This window comes from Anthonomus grandis, chromosome 1, assembly GCF_022605725.1.
Source record: "Anthonomus grandis grandis chromosome 1, icAntGran1.3, whole genome shotgun sequence".
NCBI lineage: Eukaryota > Metazoa > Arthropoda > Insecta > Coleoptera > Curculionidae > Anthonomus > Anthonomus grandis.
This window is the reverse complement of record NC_065546.1, coordinates 58,174,674-58,198,176: the sequence shown is the minus strand read 5'-3', so window position 1 is coordinate 58,198,176 and position 23,503 is coordinate 58,174,674. Positions and strand designations below refer to the sequence as shown.

The window sequence follows — 23,503 nt, the reverse complement described above, 5'->3', positions numbered from 1 at the left end:
GAATCTTAGGCAGCAACAAGTAGCTTCAACCAACAACGATATTAGAGCAATCTTGGAATGAGGCGGTAACAATCTGGTCAATTTTAACGCTAAAAAAAACGCAGGCTGCAGTATTTACGATGAAGACTAACCTTGGTGGCCCGGAGCTGGTTATGGCAGGGAAAACATTGCCAATGAAATCATCTTTACATCTTCTAGGAATCGAAGTCACCAACAGTGTGTCCTGGCATGAGCACGTTGCCGAGGTCGCCAGGGCGGCTTCCAAAAAACTCGGAGTGCTTTTCAAAATGAAAAAACTGTATACACCAGAACAGTTGCTGACTCTTTGTAAAGCTTAAATAGGCCCTTCACTCGAGTATTGCTCGCATGTCTGGAGCTCTGCACCCAAGCATAGTTTAAACCTGCTGGATTTTATACAGAAGAGAGCTGCTCGTCTTATCGACAAACAGAACTGACAAGGAGTCTGGATAGTCTGGAGCACAGGAGAAAGGTGGCCGATCTCTGTTTATTCTACCGTTATTATCACGGTAAGTGCTCCTCTGAGCTGGCAGGCTTGATTCCACCCAGGGCTGTTCCGGCAAGGACGCGTCTAGCAGTTGCGGCTCATCAACATCGAGTCCACCTGCCTACCCCAAGGATGTCGCTGTATCGGGACTCATTCATCTGGAGAGCATCTTCTTTGTGGAACGGGCTTCCACCTCACATATTTCCCGACGCATACAACCTACAGCGATTCAAGATAAATGCCCACAAATATCTTCGCGCAAGCACCACTCCAAGAGTGACATAGGACTTTCCTCTTGTGCTTGTGTTTACCATAAAAAAAAATAATTACAATCTTAATATCTAATGTGAAACGATTTTGATTACAAATTTTGACTTTGACATTATTACCTTTTGTTTTGTATATACAGGGTTACTGGTAATTCGATACATTCCTTTGGAGATGTGATAGGGGAGGGGGTAAGAAGTAAATTGAACCCTAATATGTATTATGCAAAAGTTGATAGTTTTCGACATATTTAATTTTTTCTGTTTTTCTTGAAAATGTAGACCTTAGTGGTTTAAAAGGCAGTTTCCAGAAAATCCGCTGTATATTTTTTTAAACTTTTTAGGCAAAATACATGCTTAACACAATAGTGTTACGTTTGTAATGGCAAAAGTCCCGCAAATAGTTGTAACCATAGGTAAATTCTCGATGCAAAGTGTAATTTTTTTTTCTTAAATAAAATACTACACTTTCTAGTGGATATTTTTTGAAAAAAAATTATGCTACATTCTTCAAAATTTCCTTAAAACTTCCTTATTACCTAAGCTAGCTCACAGGATACAAATGCTTAAAAGTTAGGTGACATGGTTTTGTATTTTTATTATAAATTGTAAAGTAACGCATTTATCAGTATTTACCTTCACAAATCTTGTTCAAAATGAGAGCCTCTATTGCGAATATAGGCTCGGCAGCGCCTTCTCATTTCAGTCTTTGTTGTTCTAGTTGTTATGGTATTCCTGATCTGCTGGGCAGCGTTGGTTATTCTTTGGATAAGATCTTCCCGGGTAATTATTGGGGTTGCATAAACCAGTGCTTTCATTTGACCCCATATGCTATAATCAAGCGGGGTAAGTCAGGGCTTCGTGCTGGCCAAGCTATTGGACCTGACCTACCAATCCAACGATTCGGGAAACGTTCATCCAGGAACTGCCGAACTGACCGCCGAAAATGAGCTGGACAGCCGTCATGTTAAAATATCATTCGTCCTCTAACGGCGAGAGGAATATCGTCAAAAAGATCTTGTAGGTCATGTCGTAAAAAATGTTCATAAATATCCCCGTTTAAATGGTCTGGGAAAAAATGTGGTCCTATTACATCCCGGCCAATAAGTCCCATCCACACATTTACAGAAAACTTTCTGTGAAAACTAGTTTCTCTTGTTAAACAGGGATTTTCTTCGGCATAAAAATGAAGGTTATGAAAATTTGTAATGCCCTCATGACTAAACTTTGACTCGTCCGTCCACAAAATGTCGGTTAAAAAAGTTCTATTGTCTGCATCAGAATTTATAATAAATCTGCAGAATTCTACCCTTCTTATCGGGTCCCCTTCTTCCAATCCTTGGACAGGCGTATAATGGTAAGGATGGCTTCCCATTTGCTGAATCGTGGACCAAACTTTCCATTGCGATGATCCTGTTTGCTGCGCTACGGCATTAGTGGATGTGGTTGGATTGTCTTCAAAATGTCTTAATATTTCCTTCTCATCTTCTGCTCGATATACGCGAGGAGCGCCAGCGTCACTTCTTCTTGGTTTTACGGATCTAGTTTCAGCGATAGCTCGGTAGGTCGAAGCGAAAACACGGACATTTGGAATGCGGCGGTTCGGAAAGCGACGTTGGTATTCTCGGCGAGACTCCGCGGCATTACCATTGCAAAACCCATAAACAAACATAATATCTGCATATTCAGCGTTAGTAAACGTGGCCATAGCGCAGAAACCAATAGAATACCTTCTTTGAAAACACGAGAAAAATAAACTCGAAACTCGTAATTTAACTACTTTCCACAACAATTATTGCTGTCAGACTATCTACACATCAAATTTTTAACAATAAAATTAAAAAAACAAATTGTTGCTATAGTACTTAAATACTATAGAAGTAAATACCACTTGGCATTTTTCAAGTGCGTTCTTACTATTAATAATAAAAATACAAAATTCTGTTAAAATTTTTGGTAGCATTTATAACCTATGAGTTAACTTAGACAATAAGAAAGTTTTACGTAAATTTTGAAGAATGTAGCATAATTTTTTTTCAAAAAATATCCACTAGAAAGTGTAGTATTTTATTTAAGAAAAAAATTACACTTTGCATCGAGAATTTACCTATGGTTACAACTATTTGCGGGACTTTTGCCATTACAAACGTAACACTATTGTGTTGAGCATGTATTTTGCCTAAAAAGTTAAGAAAATATACAGCGGATTTTCTGGTAACTGCCTTTTAAACCACTAAGGTCTACATTTTAAAGAAAAACAGAAAAAATTAAATATGTCGAAAACTATCAACTTTTGCATAATACATATTAGGGTTCAATTTACTTCTTACCCCCTCCCCTATCACATCTCCAAAAGAATGTATCGAATTACCAGTTACCCTGTATAGTGTAAATCAACATACAGTATCTAGTCAATCTTTGGCCAAAGACAATATTAGGTGATATAAAACAAAATGAAAAGGGTTTCAATGTGTTTTTAATTTAGTTCTTACTTTAGAATCAGAAGAGTTAATGATTAGGAATTTTTGTAATAAACCTGCTTGAAACCTGAAAAAAAAGTGTTTTATTTAAAAGTAACTTTTCAGCACTTTACAATAAACACACAAACACCAAACAAATCAAAGGTATTGTAATTTAAATTGAATGGCAATCTGGTAGGTATTTGTTGATCTACAACCAAAGCTGCCGTTTAATCAACATTTGTTTTCCTATAATATCTCTTTATTAAAAAAAAACGCGATACAACATGAATGAAACTCTATAAAAAATGCATACCCTTGCATAAAAAACTATACTTTCCACGTTTGTATTATGACATATTAATGCTTAACCAAAAAGTGACAGATACAAGAGCCATTATTTATTAATGATCAAATTCGAAACAAAACTATCAATTTTAACAGTCGAACTCCCAAATCCATTACGGAGTTTTAACACCTCAATAAAAGTATGGAATATGTGCCGTCGTGTGGCAAAAACGCAATGATCCCGCGGCGCAATACTCGCATTATTATCTTGCACTAAATCAAATATAGAGGTTTAGTGACCCGCAATGGTCCGTTCCGCTACAGAAAACACACAAAGCCGAAATCTGTTAAATCAATTTTAGCGGCGGTTATCTGTGAAACAACGTGTTTTATGCTTTTGGACCCACATGCCGAATGAACGTATACATTATATCTATTTGCGAGCGATTTATATCTGATGCTTGACTGCCCTACTATTTTAGGGGTTAATTAATATATTTGTGTAAGTGAAGTTATTCTCTATAGAGGAAGTTGATTTTTATTAAAGGCTTAAAGAGAATTTTGACCTTAAAGCCTGGTTTAAACGTGCAGAGTAATTATTAGAGAACCTAATTTTTCCTAGAATAGGATACTTAGAATAGTGCGTCAAAATGTCGTTGTTGAAAAATGTTTACTTGAAGCTGCAAGTGTTTTATATAGTATATTTTAGTTTTTTTTCTTCTTAAAGGCTTACTGGAAAATATTACTGGAAAAAAGAAATCGCATTTTAAAAGTGGTTATTTCCAATAACCTAAGGTAAATGCCAAAATTAATGGTTTTAACATTTTAAATAGGCCCAATGTGTTTTAAGAACTCCGTGTTAAGAGGTCCTTAGTAGTAATGATCATGTAAAATTTTTATTAAATTAATCCAAGTACTTCAAAAGTTATTCAAGAAAAACCGATTTCTAGCGGTATCTATAAGGGGCCGTATATTCATAGAGACGTCTTATGATAATTTTTTTATAGTGAAGTTTCATATTCTGGAAAAGAATCAGAGAGATTTTTCACACTTTCCGGGACACCCTGTTTAGTATACATATACATGTTATCGGTCAATTTAAATAAAACAACTAATTTCAGTAAAACTACTTTTATTACTGAAATCCGTAAAAGCAAATTAAAACCGTATAAAAATATTGCCCGAAGCGAATTCAACAACCGACTGACTGACATCATCTTTTCTTAAAAAACACCAGCCACAGTTGTTTATTTTACACATCAACCTTCAAAAGTGCCCATCTAGATATTTACAAACTAAAGCACTATAACTTAACTTATCAATCGTCGCCGACGATAACATTATCGAGGCGACGAACGTGAAACCCATTTCTTAAAATAATAATAAGCAATAAATTATAGAAGTCGGTACCATTAAATATGATATTTAGTACTATGAAATCTATTTTATTCTAACACGGCCATCCTGCAACTTGTGCGCCCTTGCACAAAACAAGCAAATCAAACATCTAACATTATACTTAATTTAAACCATTTTTGGTTTAAATTACCAACACTTAACTCTTGACATAAATCCTTAAGTAACTATTAAGACTTAACTCTAATAACATTTACGAAAGTATTACCTTTTTTTTTTTTTTTAATATTTTAACCTTATCAGGTGCTTGGTTTATAATTTTATCCAATCAACCATTTAAGGTTCTTTCGAAAATCTTTAACTACTATTCAAGCTTCAAAGTTTTAGCTTGAAAACCATTTGAGGTTCAAATTTTAATTTCTCAACCATTTGAGTTTCAAAGTTTTAAATTAACGACCATTTGAGGTTCAAAGTTTTAGATTATCAACCATTTGAGGTTCAAAGTTTTAAATTAACGACCATTTGAGGTTCAAAGTTTTATATTATCAACCATTTAAGGTTCTTACAATATAGAACTGAACGTCCTATATCTAGTCAATAATTAGATCAATTAGGATGTGTTACCGCCTTCGGGCCATTTTCTCAAATGTTCATGTGCTACTGTTTTCGTCACATTGCTTCTGTTATTTGCTTTTTTTTAGCACATATCTCTCATTATTGAGTAACTTAATTACTTCATATAGACCGTCAATTTTGGTTTTAACTTTCCCCCAGAAACTTGTGTATTTTCAACCACCACTTTATCGCCAACTTGAAAAAGTTTTGCTGGTGATCTTTTCAGGTTAAACCTAACCTCCTGTTGCCTTCTCTTTTTTTCTGATCGATTAGCCACTTCTGCTCTGATTTTAGAGAGATCTTTGGTTTGTTTTTCTGGCACCCCATCCAAAATAACTTTTTCTTCTGGCAGACGATCTTTCTTTCCAAACATTAATAAATTTGGAGTGCAACCTGTACTTTTGCACTCAGTTTCATTTAATACTGCTTCAATTTGTGGAATTACTAAAGTCCAACTTTTTTTTTCTTATCATTTAGAACACTTCTCATTAAATTAAAGAGCGTTCGCATAACCCTCTCCACCTGTCCATTGCCTCTTGGCATGCCAGTGGCAATAAGGTGTAAATCTACATTGTTCTGGCCCAAAAAGTCTTTGAATTTATTAGAGACAAATGCTCTATCAGCAATAATTCTCTTAGGCTTTCCAATTTTTTGAAAGACCTTTCCTAAGGCTATAACAGTATATTCAGCTTTTTTATTTCTTACTGGACAAAAGGCTGAATACTTAGAAAAGGCATCGACTATCACCAAAATGTATGTGCATCTGTTGGACTCTACTAAAGGACCGGCATGGTCTATATGCCAGACTTCAAAAGGGCCAGTTGGTTTTTCACCCATTTGGTACAACCAACCCACTTTTTTGCCAGTGTGACTTTTATTGAGGGTGCAGTTTTGACAATTTTTAATAAATTTCTTTAAAGTTTTTCCCATTCAAGGCCAATATAACTTTTGTTTTTGAAAGTGGTAGACAATGGTACAGTGAAAACATCTTGTCGAACTTGCATTGTCTTATTTATTTAATGTAACACGACGTTTCGGTTGGTTAGTATCTCCAACCGTTATCAAGTGTAAACTGATAACTCAGTTAAACTAATAACTCAGTTTACACTTGATAACGGTTGGAGATACTTACCAGCCGAAACGTCGTGTTACATTAAATAAATAAGACAATGCAAGTTCGACAAGATGTTTTCAATATAACTCTTGCCTTAGACGAGATAAGGATTTATCCCAGCCGATATGTGCAGCGTCATTATGGTAAATTTTGATTATTACTAACCTTGCCGATATGGGAACAAAGCATCGTAATCCGTCATCAGTTTTAGTCGGCTTATTTACAGCATAATAAACCAAACCATCTTTAATTTTAAAACCATCTTCCAATTTTCCATGCATTTGCTTGCAAAAATCATCCTCTAGCTGAAAGTCCCTCACTGGTAAAATTACTGGCGATCTACTCATATAATCTACATGTCCCATTTTACAACCTTGGCGATATTCAATTTTAAAATTAAAATCTTGCAATCTGACCCACCACCTTGCAACTCTAGGATGCAAATCCTTTTTCAAAGCTGTAGCCCTTACCGAATTACAGTCGGTAAAAATAGTGAAAGCGATTCCATACAAGTAGACTCTAAAATGTTCTACACCTTCAACGATGGCAAACGTCTCCAAATCGTATGAGTGATACTTTGATTCTGTTTCTGTAGTTCTTCTACTAAAGTATGCTACCGGATAGACAGTTTCCTCGTAATTCTGCATTAAAGCGGCAGCAATTCCCAGTGAACTTGCATCACTGTGAAGCTCCGTAGGCAGACCTGGATTAATATCTTTAATATTGGCTGAGTCGTTAATTTTTTTATGATTTCTTTCCGAATATTCTCATGTACATCGGTCCACTCAAAAATAACATTTTTTCGTAAAAGCTGTGATATTGGGGCAGTCATTAAAGAAAATCCTTTGATAAATCTTTTAAAATATTCAGCCAGGCCCATAAACTGCCTGACTCCTTTAAGGTCTTTAGGAGGCTGCGTGCTCGCAAGAGCTTCAACTTTACGTGCACCTGGTTTAACAGCACCATTTCCCACTATTGTTCCCAAATATTCTGTTTCTTTTACAAAAAATACACATTTCTCCCAGTTAAGAGAAAATCCAGCATTTGTAAGAGCTTCTATCACTTTTCTCAAATTAATAAGTCCTTCTTCAATGGTTTCAGATGATACCATGACGTCATCGATATAAACTTGTGCGATATTATCTTTGAGGTAAGCAAAGCCTTATTAATTGCTCGTTAATAGCATGCTGGAGCATTTGCAAAACCAAACGGCATTCTACAATACTCATAGTGGCCATCTGGTGTCACAAAAAGCGGTATATTTTCGTGAACTTTCTTCCACTTCAATTTGATGAAATCCAGCTTTCATATCTAAGGTAGTAAAATACCTTCCTTTACCCAAAGCATCTAACTGGTCGTGTAAATTAAGAAGTGGAAATCTGTCTTTTACTGCCTTTTGGTTAATGGCTCGAAAATCACAACATAATCTGAGGGATCCATTCTTTTTCTGAACCAGTACAATTGGACTTGCATATGTTGTCGTGCTTTCTCTTATTATTCCTTGTTCTAATAAATCTTCAATTATCTTTTTGACCTGGATCCGTTCAGCATAAGTCAATCAACGAGGTCGAAAAACTACTGGGATATCGTCGGTTAATTTTATTTCTAATTTTCCTGTAGTAACCACCGAAGACGTCACTTTCCTGGCTTCTATTATTTAAAACAAAGTTTAGTCGCTCGTCTAATCCTGACACCTTAATTTCATTAACTGGACATAACATAGCTTGAACACTGGTACTAAGACGAAGATCTATACCATGCTTTCGACGAATAATTTCTAATCCTGATCGACTTATAACATCCCATTATAGAATTGTAAAATCGGATACCACAAGAAAATCTATCTCAACTGTAGCTTCTTAAAGAGCGACTAATAAAACACATTTTCCCAAAAAGGAAACAGTCTCGTTACTAAGCCCACAGAGTTTCACATTATGAGGCACCATATTCCCATTTACTTTTCGAACTACATGTTCGTGTATGATTGACAAATCAGCCCCGCTATCAACTAAATATGAAAATGAATGTAATCCGGAACCAACTTGGATGGTAGGTTTTGGCATTATAGTGCATCTTTGTAAATTAACACATAAAACTTTGGGTTTTCCATTCTTTTTCCAGCAGTCGTTTTCAGTATGGCCTATTCTTTTACAAAAAGTGCATTCAGGAGCTGCTGAGTTACAATTTTTGTTCAATTTATTCCCAGCTTGTAGATGACGACAATCCTCTTTTTTATGACCCGTTTTTCCGCAGTTATGACATTTTCCAGAAAATTCCCGCCGTCTTTGTTTAAAAGGAGGCAAATTATCATCAAACTTTCGATCTTTTGGAGCTTTCCGTTTCAATGATTCATGCTTTCTTAAAATTAACATTAACTCAGCTAAATTTGAAGGATTTTGTACACGAACACTTTCGAAAATATAATTTGAGTTAATACCCTCGATTACAATAGAGAGAACTTTCTCCCAAAGTAAATCAGAATGAAAACGGTACAAGTCTCTAATTTTAATTCTAGCGTATTCACTGTAAGTTTCAAACTGAGAAGCATTTATTTCATACGGTTTCCGAAATTTACTAGCCCAAGATTCATGATCAGGAAATGCAGTTAAAAATTCTTCTTGAAACGAGTCCTATGTACGTGATAAGGGAGTCCATGCATCATAAAACTGTCGGCCCTCACCGCGAAGCGTCTGTCCCGCTTTTACAATAGCTAAACAATCATCCACCCTATATTTAAGTCTTATTCTGTTCACTTCATTTAACCACTCTTCAGCTGGATAATTGCTTTTATTCGGATCAAAGCAAGTAAAATTAAAATTCAAAGGTTCTCTTACCTCGGTACAAACGGTTACAGGTAAGAAAGGTGCACTACTTACAACCGGTGGTTCTGGTGGATTATTGGAGGTTGACTTTAATATAGCCATCTCAGAAACCAAAGTCTGCAATGTCGCCTGCATACTAAGCAGCGTAGATCCCAGCAAACTATTTTCACTAGGCATTTGCACTAAACCACTGACACTAGGTTCTTCATCACTATTAGGTTCAGCCATTTGTGAATTATGTCCTTCGCCCGTGGACATTTTTACGAAACGCACTCACAACTAAAGAAAATTTTAATTTTAAATGCCCCTTTTTTTTTAAATACTTTCTGTTCCCGTTAAAAACCAAGTAACAGGCAGAAAAAAAATGTCACTTGCCGGCTTTTATTTGAGCACTAGGTATATCCCACTTCTGATGTTATCGGTCAGTTTAAATAAAACAACTAATTTCAGTAAAACTACTTTTATTACTGAAATCCGTAAAAGCAAATTAAAACCGTATAAAAATATTGCCCGAAGCGAATTCAACAACCGACTGACTGACATCATCTTTTCTTAAAAAACTCCAGCCACAGTTGTTTATTTTACACATCAACCTTCAAAAGTGTCCATCTAGATATTTACAAACTAAAGCACTAATAACTTAACTTATCGATCGTCGCCGACGATAACATTATCGAGGCGACGAACGTAAAACCCATTTCTTAAAATAATAATAAGCAATAAATTATACAAGTCGGTACCATTAAATACGATATTTAGTACTATGAAATCTATTTTATTCTAACATACATATTGCATCATTTAAAAAAAAAAAAACATGAAAAATAGCTATTAGAACAAAGAACATAAATTGATTAATTTAGGGTCGTTTACTAAAAAAAAAAAAATTTTATGTGAAATTAAGGATAAAAAAGGAAAATCCTTTGCTATAAAAATATTTATGCTGGGTTTCATAGTATTAAGCATGGCTCAGATAGATTTGAACTTTATTAAATTGGTTAAAGAAAAGTTAATCGAAATAATTCCATGAAATGTACGTTTAAATTGTATAATTATAAATGCGCATATCTATGATTTCCGTGGGTTTACTCTTTTATTTATTTCCGCTCATTTAGAATTATGATATATTGTGCTTGGTTAAGATAAGTTATAGTCTGGAAATAAATAAATTCTGAATTTGAATTAGTTCAATTCCCTTTTTCGCCCAATATAAAACAAGAAACTAAAAAGTCTTATCCGAGCTTAAAAACCCCATTTGAAATCCGAAAAACCCACAAGCCTTTCAAACTTCCCTTTGGGATTTATGCCCGAAAGCACTGCCCTTACGCTGTTAATGTATTGCGAAGTGCGAATTATGGCTTCTTTTAAATGACCTTTCATCCCTTCCCTTCCCATAATTCTTTTTTTACTTGCATAAAATTCAAATTTATACACTTAAAAGGAGATGGCCGGGGATAAAGGCCAATTTATAATGCGACCGTCCGGCGAGAATAAATTTCCGAAATGACCCTCGTTATTTTCTAAAGAGACATTACTAACGTTTACATGAAATAATTTTATGGGTTTATGATGAATATGAACTGGTTTATGCCATTAAACAGTTTTAAGTTGGGAATTCGTAAATGGCCGTTTGAGGCGAAGAGGGGGTTAGTTATTGAACGCTAAATATGCGTTCTTGTTTGAAAATGTTTTCGTTTTATAGCGTGTTAATCGTTCAAAAAATACATTTAGTAAGCAGGTGCTTTTGTTCAGGAATATAAACACGCAAGCCTCATAATTGGGTTATTTCTCTATCTGATAAGCTTAATAGAAAAATTATGATTAAGGCACCCTCTTAGATCTAAAACGGTTTTCTTTTAGTTTAAACTTTCACCCTTTGCTCGACCTTTAGATCTCACCTCTCAGATAAAATCCCCGTCATGTTTTGTTTCAATACAGCGCATAATTTAAATGGATGTTATACACTTTATGGGCTACTGGGATAAACTGAACAATGGGAAAAAGATAAACAAATGGTGCCTCGAAAAAACATTATCAAAACCCTTTTATCGGGAAACAAGAAAACGTTTATTTGCCTTTTCTGGTTTAATGCGGCCGCCACGAAATTCGGCCCGTTTTCCTCATTCGTTCGATAACTCTAATCCAACATCAGATAAGCAAATCCGGTGACAAAGTTCCCGCCAAGTAGGTCAGATCGGGAAGTGTTTTCTTGGCATGGGTTTTTTTTCGAACAATAGAATTAGATGAAAATAAATAATTACATTTATTTTGGTTGAATGAATTAAACGGATTTTTTTCTATACGTACGTTTTTGTAATGTTTTATTTATAAAAGTGGGTGTCTGTATTTCGAAGTAATTTTTTTATCTGATCTGGAATATTTATGAGAAACAAGTGGTTATTGTTGGAATATACAGGATTCAGGACGCAATGAAAACACCAAGATTAATTTATTTTAGCTATTTATTTAAAGAACGAAATTAATCGATAAAATGTTATGATTATAAAACGAGCTCCGCGAGACAACTACTTTTAACTTTATTTTTTAAGGGCGATGCTTACAGAAACAGAAACACAAACTGCCTAATAAACATTTTTTTAAGAAGGCCACTTGCCAGGAAATCGAATACAAGCTCAGCAGATTTATTAATAGTGATGTAAGCTCTTGAGCCCAACAAAAAAAAACAATAAACTAAGGATTTTCAGATAATTAATTAAATTTTTATAACTTCTAGGCATTTCAATTTAAAAATAAATTTATTTATCAATAAAATTACAAACATAATTATCAATTTACAATAAATAAACCATTATGATAAATAGAACCATACCTCGATTATGAAACCGTTAGCACAGGTGCAAACCTGTGTAGCAAGACTCTTTAAAAAAAATAAAAATACTTGCCCGAAAAACTGGAGACTAAAAAACTATTCACTAAAATTAAACTAAAAGTAACTAAGTAAAATGCCTAGAAATGATAACAAAAATACACTAATTGCCTAAAAACTTAAATTAAATAAATTAAAATAAATTAAAATAAGTTTATACCTATATAGAAGTAAAAAATACTAGAAGTAACAAACTTGTATTTCACTTGCCTGGGAACTGACATTATTGGCTTTAAAAAATTTTGCGATTTGATCGTTGTGAGCAGGTGAATTTAAAAATCACGTACAGGATTTAATTTGTAAAAATATTTATTAATATACGAAACGTTACAGTAAAAGGTTATACAAAGACTAACTGTAAAAACACGGGTTCCTAAATTTAATCTTCACTACATATAGTATTTTGCCGATTCAACATTTTCGGTCTTTCAATAACATAGTGAGCTATCTCGCTAATACATATAAATAAACTGCGACGTTTGCGTTTGGTTTTTCTTAAACATTAATATTTATTATTATAACAAAAAAACTGAAAATAAGTCTATAGGTTTTTATAGAAGAAGTAAACTATATTTGCATTAATTATCTATAAAACTGACTTTAAATGTTTAAAATTTACTGTAAAATACTTTAGATAACAAAAAAAAAACACTTTTGCCCAAAAACTAACTTTGAGTAGAATAAGCCTTTTTAATAAAAAAACGATGACTACTTTCTATAAATTTAGATCTTCAAAAGTAACTAAAATTGCCCTCGAGTATCTGAAAGTAACTAAATAAAATTCCAGGAACTGGTATAAAAAATACATTAACCTCCTGAAACTGGAAACTGAAACTTTTATATTTAAGTAACTGGAAGTAAAAAAAATCATTAACTATCTAAAAAGTATACTTAAAATATCTGAAATTAATGATAAATACTAAGAAGTGGCAAGCAAAACGTTTACCTAAAAACAAACCTAAAATAATTATGACTAAAGTTGACTTCAGATGTAAGTAAATGGCTGAAAAGTAGCCTTAAGTATCTAAAAGTAACTGAAGTGCCTAAAAATTTCATTAGTTTTCTCAAAAATGCGAAAATAAAAAATTACTGATGTGAGTTCCAATTTCCAAATGTAACTAAAAGTAACTGTAAATAACTTTATAGAAGTGAAAAAAAATACCCAAGTTGACTAAAAAACTTTAAAGAACTTTAAAACACGTGTTTTTTCGAAATCGGTTTTTGTTGGTGATAAGTAGTTTTCCTGACATGGATGAAGAAAATCCAGGTCCTTCTCGGCCTAAACGGAGGCATACAGATTTCAAAATGATGAGACCCCTGACATTATCTGAACAAAAAGAACTTTTGTATTTATCAGAAAGTGAGGAGGACCCGTTCGTCGACAGTGGCAGTGAATACGAGCCTACTGATCATGAGAGTTCAAGCGACGAAGACGAATTGCCCGATGTTGCCGCTTTAGAGGATGCAAGCCTTACCGACATTGAGAATAATGAGACGATTAGTGTTCAAAACAGTAACAGTGATATTCCGACCTGGACTGATGTGCCTAATCAAAATGACTTTTTATTTTCGGGTGTGCCTGGACTTAGAGTAAATTTAACCTCGGACAACCCCATCGATTTTTTTCAATTGTTTATCACAGACGATTTTCTGGAACATATTGCTACCGAAACTAACAACTATGCCGAACAACTCTTTTTAAGTAAAGAAACAAAAGAGAAATCAAGAATCACTGAATGGAAGCTGTTGACAGTGCCAACACTGAAAACTTTTTTGGGTCTGTGGCTTCACATGGGCAATATTTAGCTAAACCGTTTGCAGGACTACTGGAAGACCGATGAATTGTATAATCTGTCTTGTTTCAGAAATAACATGAGTCGAAATCGATTTCTAGTCATTCTAAGATGTTTACATTTTTCTAAAAATCCCGAAAGAGGTGACCCAGATTATGGTGACCGTTTGTGCAGGATAAGATGGCTTCAAAATTTCTTCAATGACAGAATTGACAAGATCTATTACCCAAACAAGGAGCTATCACTAGATGAGTCCATGGTGCTATGAAGAGGAAGACTGGTTTTTCGCCAGTATATTAAAAATAAAAAGCACAAGTTTGGGGTGAAACTGTATATTTTGTCAGAACCTGATGGGCTTGTGTTAAAAGCTAGGATATATACTGGAGACGAAAAAGATATGAAGGGAGAATTAGGGCATGCAGCAAACGTTGTTTTAAGTTTGACAAAGAATTATCTTGATAAGGGCCATTCCTTATACATGGATAATTACTATAACTCGATTGCACTATGTAAAGAGCTAATTTTAAAAAAAACCTATGCTACTGGAACCTTAAGGCTGAACAGGAAAGGAAATCCTCCCGAAGTGAGTTCTAAAAAACTTAAAAAAGGTGAATCTATTACAAAGTACTCTAAAGGCATTGCAGTGGGTAAATGGCGTGACAAAAGGGAGGTTTTATTTATATCTACAGAGTTTAGTGGAGAACTGATCAAGCAACCAAATAGACGAAACGAGGAAAAAGAAAAGCCAAATGCTATCATTAATTATAATAAAAACATGTCAGGAATCGACAGGCAAGATCAGATGCTTGCTTATTATGCCAGCGAAAGAAAAACCATCAGATGGTATAAGAAGCTTGCTATTCATCTGATATCAATGATGCTGCTTAATAGTTATCACCTTTATAACAAATATTCTACTCAGCAAAAGTTAAGCTACTATGATTATAGGCATAATATTATAAAGAATTTGTTGTCTGAAGCCAAAGAAAAACCACCTGAGCCTCGTAAAGTCAAACAAAACCAGCCTAGTCATTTGCCTGAAAAATGTGAAATGGATAATAAAGGTCGTCAAATGAGAAAGAGATGCAGGGTTTGTTATACACAGAAAATGCGCAAGAACACGCCATTTTTCTGCCCGGTTTGTCCAGATAAGCCAGGTCTTTGCCTCGGAAATTGCTTTCGAATCTACCACGATGAAAAATAGGTCTTTTTTTCATTTGTTCTTTAAAAAATGTTAATTTTGTTATTATTTTTTGTGATTTACTCCTAAGAAAAATTAATTATTTATGTTTTTTTTCGCTACGTTATGTGTTTGCAAAGTTTTAGTGATAAGAACTACACGTGCAATACATAATATAAAATATACCTGTTAAAAGTTCTTTGTTTTTTATTTTAATTCTGACTTTAAAATTTGACTCAAATGTTGAGTCACCGGCATATTCTAGGAGAAATATACCTCAGGGGCCGGTGACTCAGCTATTGAGTCAAAGTAGATTTAGGCCCAAAAAGCAAAAAAAAACACAGTATTAATCATACAAAGTATTAAAAATCCTATTTTCGAACTACTTTTTGCAAATAGTCCCGACGGCTTCTGAACAAGTGCACAAAATACTTATAGGCAGTCAACGTGTTAAATAACTATAATAAATCACTTTAAATGTACAAACGTAATAAAGAAAGTAATTCTACCAAAAAAAGTAACTTTAACTACCCAAAAGTAACGGAATGAAATGTCGAGGAAAAATAAAAAGTAGAGACAAATATATTAATTGCCTGAAAAATAAAAGAGTAAAAAATTATTTTTAATCTGATCTGGGATATTGATGAGGAATAAGTCGTTATTTGGAGTAAATAAATTCAAAGAATACAAGATATTTACCATACGATTTAAATATTTTTTCAAGTATAAAAAGAAGGTTCCTTAAAACTGACTTTAAATAATAAATAACTGAGTTTAACTGCAAATGGTTTAAAATACTTTAAGATACCAAAAAAAAACTAACTTGAACTCCCTAAATGTAACTAAAATTAATTTCAGAGAACTGAATTAATATAAATTTGAAGTTCAGGCACTTTAAGTGATTTTTGTGAGTTTGAATATAGCTTTTTAGTGGATTATATATTTTTCAAATTACTCCACAATATTTAAAATCTATTTTCAAGGATTTTGATCCAAAACTTTAGGTAGTAATAAATAAAAACATTTAAAACAAGAACCTGTTAAGACTTTACATATTATACACAGCTAGAAGTTGCCATATATAAAATAAAGTTATTAAACATACAAATTCGTGATCCCGCATAAGGAGGTGTTACCCAATTATAATAATTCCGAAAAGAAAATCGCGTGTCGGACTTTTTCCCGTAGTAATTGTTACCTTTCGCATTATTTTCGAGACTTCTCACGCTACATTTGCCGCTCTCTCTGCCTCGTAGCATATTATACACTTATACACGTTGTAATGTAAAATATAGAAGCTCTAACTAAAAGGCATGCGATACTTTTGGCGCTATGCAGCTGAGATTCCATTTAATAGAAAAGTATATGGAAGGCGTTATAAAAGAATACACTGGGATTGAATTTATGATTTTCCTCAGATGTAATATGGAAATTTTAATAGTTTTCCCTTGTATACACCCTCTTCGGTACTTTAATATTTATAGTTGAGCTGAGATTGTAAAACTTGCTAGTTTTATCACATCTCAAGTAGTTTTTAAGTTGCTCAACGGAAACTTAGATTGTTTCTTTCTTGCTTTTTAGGAAGTTTTTTCAGATTAAAACTTTAATACTCTCTTTTAGAGAAGTTACTAATAGCGCATGAGATTAAAGGAGTAAATATAAAAACCACTTATATCTCATGTAGTAACACATACTAGGAATACTCCAGGACGCCACTGGCAGAGAAAATATTTCTTTTTGTACATCGAAAAATGCATCTTGATGCATAGAATACATGTCCAAAATTTCATAAAAATGTTTACAATATTGTTTAAGTTATTAATAAAAAACATTTTTTTTTAAATTTAACACCCTGTATCTCAAAAGTTAAGACCTTTAGGACATATGTTCATAAAAACTTTTTTTCTTAAAATGGGTTCAGGAATCACCTCCTTAAATATTGGCACGTCCTTAACGAACACCCTGTATATATTTCTACTTTTATATCTCTATATTTTTTGTTATGTAAGTATGCGATGTAACACTTTTGTAAATGGATTCCGTAAATAATAATTAAATGACTGATGTCATATGAACCAGATCTCTTTTAAAATGCCATATAACAATGAAAAAATGTTTTTGAGAAATTTGTCTCGTTTTCCCATTTAAACCAATGCTGCTAAATTATTTTATCCTTGTACCAAATTTAAAAAAAAAAATCGAATTTCCTCCTCTTACAATTCAGTATTTAGTAAAGCACCACCCCAGAATCAATTTGAATAGCAAGCGAATGACTAAAACACAGAGGCACTCGGAGCAGCTTGAGCTGCATTATTGTTTCGTATAATAAAACACGACCCGACGGAACGGCAAAAATTATTATAAGCCTAGCGAAGCGAGAACCCAAAAAAAAAATCTAAAAACTGAAAAAGCATAAAAATCGCTAATTGCTTCTTAAATATTTATGACCCGCTCGCTTCGCTCGTATTTTAACGTTGATTTTTATGGGTTTTCCAGCGAAAAAGTCAGTTAAAATACAGCCGGAGGTGAATAATTATGTGTGACTTTCGATGTTTATTTTGTTGATGTTTGGGACTAGTCGGAGCTTTTAATGCTTAATTGATAAATTGGCTTGATTTGAATGAGATGACCCGAAGCTAAAATATGCCAAATAATCTACAGTTCTGGAACAAGTTGTACTATTATTGACGATTTTTTTAACTCTTAAAATCAAATGCAAAGTTATATTTTCCAATAGGAAACAAATGCTTATAATAAGACAATTATTAAAATATCGACAGGTAATACAATAAATTCGGTAATGTAACAAATTCACTAACTGGTGCAATATAACCTCCTGAGTTTTGGCGTTCATTTAAATGGACACGCATGTTTTAATTTTTTTGTCGCTTTTTTTGTAACTTCCACGATCCCTCGTAGTGGACAAGTAAACAAACGTGACAACATTGGACTTCAATAATTCCGTTGATTGAATATTTACCAAATATTCAATCAACGATAATTCTTTACTCATTTACTAGCATGTGTCGATATCGTAAAGACGAGTATACAATGGCGTCATTTCAAAAAACACAAATTGATGCTAAATAAGTAAATAAAATATTAAGTTATGTCGCTTTTTTACACGTCCCTTATAGTCTTTAATCTATACTAAGGATAAAAGCACTTTAGGAGTAATAACAAATATTAACTTTTTTGTTTGTTGTCCAAAATGTCCTAGTGACAAAGTAAATGATCTCTTTGGCTATTTTAACGATTTCCACAGTTTCACAAAAAACTGTGAGGACAAAACAATTCCATGCATTTAATATAAACTCAATAGCGACAGATTATATGAGTCCAATAATAACTGCATTTATGTATGTATAAAAGTTGTCAATTTATTATATTTTATTTAAGTTTACAATCCTATAAAAGTTGCATATTAAAAAAGTTACATTATTGAAAATTATATTTAAATTTTTTTTATCAAATTAAATTTTTACCATTTTTGCTAATATTGTTCAAAGTTGTGCACAATTATCTGATTTACTAACCAATTTTGTACGGCGAATATATTACTTCTTACAAGGGTCAGACATTAAATCCTTGTGTAAACTAATTAAATTACACAAATTTCAACAATTTATGATAAATATTGAAAATTATTAATAAATAATTTTTCCCTTGGAAATTTGCTAGTTAATTATTTTTTAACTATATAGCGAGTAAATCCATTAAAAGTTCCCCTTTTGCAAGTTAGCTATATTAAAAACTGAAATCATCCATTAGCTATATGAAAAAGTTTCATAATATTTTTGCCATTTTCAGATAATTTAAATTAAAAATTAAAAAATAAACAGTTATTATTTTTTTATTATTTTTTATTTACTTTTTTTCTGAAGTTATGAGAAAGATCGCCTAGGGAAACATAACAAGAGAGTTCAGAAAATATTTGTAATATTAAATAGAGTAGACCCGACCTTTCATATCGAAAAAATTAGTGGAAAATCATTGGAATTTCAAAAAAAGAGGGATTTTAAGATAAAATAAAAATAAAATTAAGAAAGGAGAAGAAAATATAAAACAATAAATAAAATCTAATAATTTAATCAAAAATGTCGAGTAACACTAAGATTTGTGTAAGCATGTAAAAGGGTACAGAACACGTATATTTTGCCCTCCATATCTTGTGCTTTTCCTACGGTCATAGTTAGTATTAATGACTAAATCTTACACCATTGGAAAATTTGAAAATCGACAGTTTTACTGGATGTATCGATGATCCCAAGCAGATTTGAAAATTTATACAACAAGCAAGAAACACATCTAAATTCCCCAATATTTTGAACCAATAACAATTATCAGACTTCTTCTTCTCTAGCCTGTATCTATCCACTCCTGAATGTAGGCCTCTTAAAGTGCTTTCTATGTTTGTCTATCTAGGGCAGTTTGGAGCTAGTTTCTCCCTACTATTCTAAGATAATAAGATAAGATACGAAAAAGTCGTATTTTTAGTTGCTTAAATACAAAAAAAAAATAAAAAGCTGCAAAAGAATTATTGACCTTGTTTTTTTCTCAACAATAAGAATGTGGTGCCCACTGACACGCCACTAGACCTAACAATTTCAATCTAGTTATAGCTAAATAAGTGTCTTATAACTTAAAATAACTGCACCAAATTTCAACCAAATCGGTTTAAGGATAGTTATAGTATTTTTAAAATACCGTTATTTTTTTTTGAACCTTCATCGCCCTGTATCTCAGAAACAAAGCAACGTAAATCCCGACATACGTTCATAGGAACTTTTTTTATTAAAACGACCTAACGATTCACCCTGTATAGTTTCGTACCGTAGTTAGGAAACACCCTGTATAATGCTATAAAGCTATACAGTTCTCTGTCTTCGAATATCCTACAATTTAAAATAAACAAATTTAAGTATACATTAAAGTCTCAAATATTTAAAAAATAAATGGAGAATTCTAATTTGGCCCATCATTAACCCTTTTGCTGTAGGGTAAACTTCGCCTTCTTGGAATATTATTGTAACCAATTTATAAAATTTTATGATGTACAATTTGATTTAATAAAATATGATTATTATTATTAATATAATTTAAAAACAAATCTTTAATGATTTTATTTGCTTGGCTTGAGAAAATTCATATATTACGTAAAATTCTAGCTCTTCGATTATTCACTTACGGCCTCAGACGATTTGTTAAGGCACATTATTTTACTGAACTGATAATTTAAAAAAACCCTCCACAATACACCTTGATTTCATAAACAAACCCCTTTACTATTAACGAAAAAATAAAACAAAAATTTATTACCCCACTTGCCTCTCCATAGGGGCCATTCCACACCCCCAAAAACTAAACTCACCTTCTCTCCTTTTAGTTTCAGAGAAATACTTCGAGTTGAAACGTCTAAAGGCCGACGAGGGATACATAAGAGTACAATGCCGTGCAGATGGAATATTCCCCAAGCCGGTCATGAGTCTACATTCTCAACAAAGGTAATTTTAACGATGTCAGGCTAATAAACACCTTAAGTGCGAGTGCGATGCCGCATCGACTTTTTATTGACCGGGAGGGGGGTGTAATTGCCGACGGTTGTTAAAGCCCCCCGTTAATATAAATAACGCGTTTTAATGTCCGGAAGAATTCAATTAGTTTTATTAGTCGTTTAAACAGCGTTTTTAGAGATTTCCAGATAATTGAATGGATATACGGAACAGAAATTGCGTTTGTGTTTATATATCGATCATTCCCGTTTTTAAACAAAGAGGAGTAGCTTTTTATTTTTTTTTTAAATGAGTTTAGAGTAAAATTATTGGTAAATTTTAATTTTTTTTTTCAAAAAGTCATTTTTATTGCTGCTTTTAGGAATTTTGTTTCTTAACACGCTTCACTTACTTTCTCTTAGTCTCTCAAGTTGCCTCTGAAAAAGAATATATCAATAATTAGTAGTATTTACAATATATTATAGTTTTCTTTAAATATCCTACCAAAATATTCATTTTGTTAGTATTTGAAACATAATATAAAAACCTTAGATCTACGACAAATTAAAAAGAAAAAAATCGTTGCTGAATGTTAAAAAACTACACCATTCTTTTTTAAAAACTTATTTAGACCAGAAGTGGCAAACTGCTTTGGTAAAGTCAAAACACTAAAAAAAAATACCCATAATTGACATTTAATAGAATGAGAAGACGTTTTTCAGATTGATTTTCATAGTTGTAGAATTAAAGTAAAAGAAGCAGCAAAACTTGTCGACAATAATAGATCCCAGTTCTAAAGAATTTAAAGGATGTTAATAATTTTTCTATACAAAGCCAGTTAAAAGAAACATAAGAAACTTCTAGTAAAAGCTCAAAAAATCTTTTCTTTCATAACCATAAAAACTTTTAATAAAGCAATATTTTGTAGTACGATTAAAACACATTAAAAAAATATAATTTTCAGATGATTGAAACTGGAATAGAAGAATACTTTTTCCTCCATTTTCAACCAAAATTATCTAAAAAAAAACGTTATTTTATGGTATTACAATAAAATATCGACTCTTTTTTAACTGGGTTTTTACCCCCCCAAAAGACACTAAACGCGAAAGAAACAAAAGAAAAACAAGTTCCGTGAAGCAGGAGCAACGAAAGAGCAAACCTAATACATGTTTCATCAGACCCCTAGACCCAGAAACCTTTACACTCTATTGTCTCCTAACCGGGAAGATAAACTGAATGGCTTTTTGACATTTCACTAACGTAGTTTCTCTTTTGGCGCTGATAGAGATTAAAGTTTAGGTGCTTGCAGGTCTTGTTTATGGACTCGGTTTGGAGAAAGTTAATCGGTTTCCTGGATTTTTAATGACGACGCCCCTCCGCTCTTATTCGGTGCAAAATACCCCGATGAATAATTTAAAATGGTGCGAATTACTTTATTCGGCAGAATTTACCATTTAATTTGTCACTTTTTACACGTTTAACAGGCGAAAAAATTCTGCACGCATTTTTTCGAGATTGATGGAATACATATCGCATTTTTGCACTTTTTAATTGGTAATATAGTTTTCTTTAGGGTTTAAGAAAATTTATTTTTAAAAAGTTTTATTTAGTACAACGGCAATTACTACTAACAAATGAGCTGCTTTATTTTGTTTTTACCTCTATTTATATTAATAATATGCAACTTATGCATATCTAATACTGATTACAAGAATTAGAGTAAGCAATCTAAAATCGAGGAATTGTGTGCATAATACAATGTTATAATTATTATACAGGGGTATAACTCCTCTCATGCGAGATGAAAGCATATCCTAAAGGGTATGTTTTCAGAATAATTTTCAATTCCTAGATTATAAAAGTATACAATAATATAATACTATATTCTAAAAGCGATTAAACAAATATAAAATAAGCTATACCTAATATAACCATAAAATAAATTGATTAAATAATGTTTTCAAAAATAGTCTTATTTTGTGAAGTTTCTCTATTAGAGTTTGACTGGTTCACTTTCATGTAGAACTTTTTAAAAAGTAAATAAGAGATAACCATCGCAATTAAAATGTAAATGAAAATTGTCCAAAAACTGGTTTTGTTTAAGTACACGAATGACGTCATTTCTTGAAGACTTCTCGCTTGGATTTTTAATTCATGCTGGATGTCATCGGCTGCTTGTTAAATAAAAAAAATAAATAAAGAATTAATTAATATAATTAATCAATAAAAATTTATTACTTTAATATCGCTTTAATTATACTTGGATTAAATGAAATTTGAATAGAGGGATGGGGAATAACAGGAAGGAAAAAGGAGAGCAAACATATGGGCAGTGAGGGTTAGAAAGTGGGTACAAGGGAACCAATGGAAGGAGGGAGACTTACTATAGGCTATAGAGACAGCTCAGGGGATCTTCTCAAAGGGAAGCCGACTAGCACTAACCACTTTGGTAGAGTGGCGTGGATTCAACAAGAGATCAATAAAATATAAGCGCCACCTGTTTTATCCCAGATGGATAAGAAAATCCCGATTACCAAGAAAACAGGAAATTACCAAAAGCACTATACCTACCTATAAACTTGAAAGAAAATCCCACAAGGAAGAACAGACAGTTTTAAGTGAATCTATATTAAAAGAAAAATTAATAATCAAACTTATTATTCTAAGAACAAGTTATGTTGCTCTTCCTAAATATAGTGTTTATATCAAACCTAAAATCTTAT

At 32.7% G+C, this 23,503-nt stretch overlaps 1 protein-coding gene across 4 annotated transcripts in view; it reads left to right on the top strand.

Annotated features, from left to right (window-relative positions):
• Positions 1-23,503, top strand: part of LOC126745607 (uncharacterized) — a 295,984-nt gene that overhangs the window by 212,277 nt on the left and 60,204 nt on the right. For all 4 annotated transcript variants that reach the window (XM_050453550.1, XM_050453559.1, XM_050453552.1 and 1 more), the window contains one exon: positions 20,672-20,789. In XM_050453550.1, coding sequence (XP_050309507.1) covers positions 20,672-20,789 — 118 coding nt within the window. The remainder of the gene's footprint in view (positions 1-20,671; positions 20,790-23,503) is intronic.